The sequence below is a fragment of the Quercus suber genome, unplaced genomic scaffold, assembly GCF_002906115.3.
Source record: "Quercus suber isolate HL8 unplaced genomic scaffold, Cork oak 2.0 scaffold_15, whole genome shotgun sequence".
NCBI lineage: Eukaryota > Viridiplantae > Streptophyta > Magnoliopsida > Fagales > Fagaceae > Quercus > Quercus suber.
In genome coordinates this window covers 2,253,819-2,259,193 of record NW_027069480.1, presented here as the reverse complement: position 1 = coordinate 2,259,193, position 5,375 = coordinate 2,253,819, and the positions used below count along the sequence as shown (strand labels likewise).

The following is a 5,375-nucleotide window of genomic DNA, read 5'->3' as shown; positions in this document are numbered from 1 at the left end:
GATGCTCTTGTTTTTAGTTTTCATAAGTCTCAATCTAATATTTTATTATTTAATTTAATTTGATTTATGAGAAATTGACACCTTAGCTAAGTATTTTGATAATTTGTTGTGTATGTAGAATAATTCTATTTAATTAAATTTTTTTTTTTATAGAAACAGCTCTATTTAAATTGATTTATTAAAAAAAAAAATTCAATATATTTGATTGATTAATTTAAAATTGAATTTACTCCAAGGTTGTCAAAATCGCGATCCGGATCGTAAAATCGCACGATTTTACGATCCCACCTCACCAAAAAGATTAAAATCGTAGCAGGATCGCAAAAATGTTAGGATCGTGTAGGATCGTATAGGATCGTAGGATCGTATGGGATCCTACCGATCCTACCGATCCTACCATTTGGCTTCTTTTTTATTTTATTTTTTTAAGTGGGCTTCATTTGTGTCATTTGGGTAAGTCCAGTATGATAATCCACGGTCCACCTAAAGGTCCTAAACCCACAAGCCCATCAAAACCCAATAATAAATTGAACCAAATTTACTCCTATCTTAACATTAAATCTCAAAAAAACCTTTAGTATTAAGTTAAACGTTTTCAAAACCTAAATATTTTAGAAACACTAAGCTCCAGCAGACCAGCACCTCTGTCCCGTGCCTCCACAGTGCTCTGTCAAAAACCCAACCACTCTCAGCCCTCTCAATGGTGAGCTTTCTTAAGTTTAATGTTAAAAAAAAAAAAAAAAAAAAAAACCTAAAATATTTAGAAACATTCAGTGCTAGCTCCTCAGTTGATGCCTCCTCAATCCTCTGTCAAAAACCCAGCACCTCTAGCCCTCTCAATGATGTTGCCGTGAGCCATCCCAACGCTGCCTTTAAGCTTTCTGGTAATTTGCTTTGGTAGTTAGTAGTTTATCATTTATTTGTACTTTGATAGCTTGATTCCAGATTGTTGTGTTGTGTATATGATTTTGACAAAGCTTAACTTATTTTGGATTTGGAACTTAGAATTTGGAAAATATTTTCCATATGTGTAGATAATATTTTGGTACTTAGTTGCTAATTAAACATGTACTAAACTTTTTAGATACATTATGTCAAAAGTTAAATATATTTTGTTTCGATAGAATGACATAAGAACAATGTAGTGTGTGCAAATTACATTTTATTATGCAATTTTTTTTAATGGATGGATTCATATTTTAAGTGATTATATAACATACAAAGTCACTATCAATAGGTTTTTTTGCTTAAAATATAAAAATAGGTAGGATCTTACGATCCACGATCCGATCCTACGATCCACGATCCTACCTACCTCTCACGATCCTACGTAGGATCCCGATTTTGACAACCTTGATTTACTCTAAAGTTGTGTAAAGTGTATTTATCCTCTTTAAACAATAGCTTTGCTGGAGTACCAACCTTTTTTTTTTTTTTTACTTTGTATCGATCTTGTCATAAATTAACTTGTCAAATTACGTCGCCGTTTTGGTACAAACCTCACTGAGTCTGAGTGACAGATTAAAAAATTTTGAAAACCCGCGCAAACCAAAAATAATTATATAAAAAAAAAAAAGACTCCCACTTTGCCGCGAATCTTGCCACGCTGGCGATCCGCGTGAACCACCAATCCACCAATAAGCTCAAACCTTGCCCACCTATATATTCTCCAACCACAAAATACAACCAAACCAAAGAGAGAGAGAAAACAAAAGAAAGAAAGCAAAGCAACACACGCACTGTGAATCGAGAGAGAGAGAGAGAGAGAGGAGCTAGGGTTTTCATTTCTAGAGAGAGAAAGGTACAGAGAGAGAGAGAGAGATATGAGTTCAACGGGCGGAGCTGGAGGAGGTTCGACCAAGGGAGGAAGAGGAAAGCCGAAGGCGTCGAAGTCGGTTTCGAGGTCGCAAAAGGCCGGGCTTCAGTTCCCAGTGGGTAGGATCGCTAGGTTTCTCAAGGCCGGAAAGTACGCCGAGCGTGTCGGTGCCGGTGCTCCGGTTTATCTCTCCGCCGTGCTCGAATATCTTGCTGCTGAGGTAACTAAACATTTTTGGCTTTTTTTGGTGTTTTGTGGGATGGGAATTTTTGATTTTGGGGGTTTGGGATTTTGGTTATTTGGGTATGGTTTTGATTGGTGGAATGAAATTAAGGGGTTTTTTTTTATTAATGATAAATTTGGTGTGTTTTGATTTGGTGAGTGTTGTTTGAATTTTCATTTTCAAAATTAGGGTTTGTGTTTAGAAATGTTGGGTTAATTGGGTTTTGATTTTTATTTTGACGGAAATGGGTATTTTTTGGGTTTGATTGTTTTTGCGTGGTTGATTTTTGAGATCAAAGTTTTCAAATTGGGGGGGTTTTGGTTGAAACTAGGGTTTTGATTTTTCTGGGTTTTTCGTTGCATGGTCTTGATTTCTTAAGACTGAAATTGGGGGATTTTTTGGGTTTTGATTTCATGGATTCAATTATTAATTTAGGATTTCTGTTCTTGAAGTGGAAGCGTTGTCTTGATTAATTGGATTCAATTCAATAAATTTTCAAGCGTTTATGAAATTTTGAAGTGATTGGTGACACGAGGTATTTGGGTTTTCTGAAGTGAAATCAATCTTTTTTTGGCTTTATATCAATCTCGTTTTTTACAAAAGATTGGTTTGAATAATTCATTTCAATCTCCTTTCATTACCAAAATATTTGTCTTATTTTTAACGGGTTTGGATTATTAATGTGGCTTTGATTTTGGTGTGTGTATTCAGGTACTGGAACTTGCTGGAAATGCAGCTAGGGACAACAAGAAGAATAGAATTGTGCCGAGGCACATCCAGCTTGCAGTGAGGAACGACGAGGAGCTGAGCAAGCTTCTGGGCTCTGTAACTATTGCCAATGGAGGAGTGTTGCCGAATATCCACCAGACCCTTCTGCCTAAGAAGGTTGGCAAAGGAAAAGGCGACATTGGATCAGCTTCACAGGAGTTCTAGAATCCTTGTGCCTTCATATAGATAGGGGTTGTTTTAGTAGTTTGTAACATATATGTGTTTTTCTGTTTTTGTACTTGTGCCAACTGAATTTTCATGCTATGTTTCTTGTTAATGAAATGAATCTTATTGCTTCTACATACTTGTCCGATGCGCTTTCTTATATTTGTCTTTTTTTTTTTTAATGAGATTAAATTAAAGGGTGAGATTTTGGATGATGGTATTTATGTGATAGAATGGTTTTGTTGGGGAATTTGCTATTGGGTTTCTCCAGAGTTATATTGCCTGTTAAGATTTTCTGTTGTACTTTGGCGTTCTTCGCAATGCACTACCATGTTTCCTCGTATGCTTGTTGTGTGTAATTGTGTTTCAGATTAAGTGAAAGAGCCTGCTTTTTTAGATGTATTGTGTAAATGCGTGTGTGATGATATCTTCATATTGGGTTCATTTGACTGAAATTGCTTGCGAATGTGCCTGTGGCCATGGATAACCTTATTTGTTTCGGAGCTGGTGGGTGAGGTGGTTTAAGTTGCAGCTATGAGCCTATGAGGGAGCAAGGTAGATAAAGGCAATCGTATTTTATGCATTGTGATTTTGATTGCCGAGTCGTTTGGCCTAAGATTCTTTCTGCATAAACAGTGCGTAAGATGACAGAGCTTAGTTTTCAAAAACTACACTTGTGTTGTGTGTATAAATTATATAGTAGGAATAGATATCTCTGGTAAGGAATTCTCTGCGACCATTATGCTTGTCCTTCGAGCAGTTCACTTCCAAGTTCAGGACTACAAAGTAGAAACTAGAAACCCCTGTTAAACCAGAATATCTTCTGCTGGGCCATTTAAGTTGACAACCCTTCATGGTTCAATTAATCCGAATACCGGTAGGGATAGATAGAGCGACCAAATTAATGAAAACTTTGCAAGCTATGCCTCGCATTTCTCAAAATGCAGTCTATCAGTCATTAACCTCATCAACAAAATGACTTGCGTTTTAGTTGTGGTTCCATTTTGCATTTTCATTCCCAACCATTCCACTACTAATTTGCATGCTTTTGCAATTCGTGATAGCTACCTACCACATTAGAATACATTTTTTTGTTGTTTTTTCAACTCTTAAGCCCTTTACATCAGATTGAGATCAGGTATTATACTTGATGTAATTACTATCAATGGTAGAGATTGATAATTGTAAAAGGCAACTTTTAATCTTAATTATTAATTAAAAAAAGTTAAAAAAAAGTAAAAGTTTAAAAAGTGAAATGTGAAAAATTTTGTGAGAGAGGAGGGTGAATTGCGCAGTATTGCACTAGATCCTAATCCCTTTACATCATTCTCTGCTTCAGAGATATACAGCCTAGTAGCAATTGATGAGAAAGAATGACATTCGGCAAGAAGATTTGTGGGTTCAACTTTTGGATGGTTCCCAGGCTTGGGCCTTCAAGAGTGGGTGGTTGATTGTTGGTTGGACTGGGCTTAGCTCACTGCAACCTTATTGGGCTGATTACGAGCCAATCTGTGCACAAAACATGAATCCCACAACACAAATATATATATATATATATATGTATATGTATGTATGTATGTATCTATGTATGTATATGTATGTATGTATGGTTAAGCGAATAATTAAGGAATAACAAATAAAATGCAAAGCAAAGAGAGTGACAAAGATCCTCCAAATAGAGTGGCATTCATATTTTATTATATTGAGTGTCAAGAACATGAGGTCTTGCTTTAAATCCCTTTAAATCCAAGTTATTTTTCAAGCATTTTCTCTAGAATCTCTTACAATGCCTCACTCTTCCAACTCTATCTCAAGTGAAAGCTCAAGCCTTTTTTCTGGTGTTTCTTTGTGCCTTGAGTGCTTATGTTTGAATGAATCCCCTTAGCTTGGGTTTCACCCCTTTTATAGTGCTATTTGAAGGTTCTTCAAAATCAACAATCCATCCCTTTGGTGCTCTAGGTACCAGAATCAATGTTCAACTTGAAGCATTGGTGGCTGGTCATTTCCCCTGTCTTTTCTTACTTCACTCTCCTAGGGATTGATAACCAAAAGCCCACCTACTGACTTTCCTCTTGCGGGAGATCCTTTCTGAGTAAATCCAAATTCTCCTTTAAGGTCAAAACTTCTCGTTCTTTGTCTAGGGCCTTAAAAGGGACACCTCAAAGTTCTAAAACCTTGATGTTGACTTTTCATAATTTGTTTCTTACCCTAAAGTGGAGTAGAGTCCTTCTTGCTAATGGTGTACTTGAAAAGGCTCCTAGCCATCTTTCTTGGTTCATCTTTTTGCCTTGCTCGAGGTCCTAGGTTCCTTCAACAAGTGTTGGCCCCAAAATCACCATCTGTCCCTATCACTCTTTTCTAGGTCGTGGGGAACTAATGTTGACAAGAACTTCTTCGTCCTTT

General features: G+C 36.5%; 1 protein-coding gene across 1 annotated transcript; it reads left to right on the top strand.

Annotated features, from left to right (window-relative positions):
* Nucleotides 1–1,673: 1,673 nt before the first annotated feature.
* LOC112027933 (histone H2AX) lies at nucleotides 1,674–3,107 on the top strand. The gene is made up of 2 exons (XM_024060576.2): nucleotides 1,674–2,036; nucleotides 2,751–3,107. Exons 1-2 carry the CDS (start codon nucleotides 1,824–1,826, stop codon nucleotides 2,970–2,972), a joined length of 435 nt encoding a protein of 144 aa, XP_023916344.1. The 5' UTR covers nucleotides 1,674–1,823; the 3' UTR covers nucleotides 2,973–3,107.
* Nucleotides 3,108–5,375: the final 2,268 nt, after the last annotated feature.

Bases quoted from the DNA above. Each gene is read 5' to 3' on its own strand.
- LOC112027933 (XM_024060576.2), top strand. From the start codon at position 1,824: ATGAGTTCAACGGGCGGAGCTGGAGGAGGTTCGACCAAGGGAGGAAGA. The intron at 2,037-2,750 runs GTAACTAAACAT...GTGTGTATTCAG, and splicing joins TCGAATATCTTGCTGCTGAG to GTACTGGAACTTGCTGGAAA.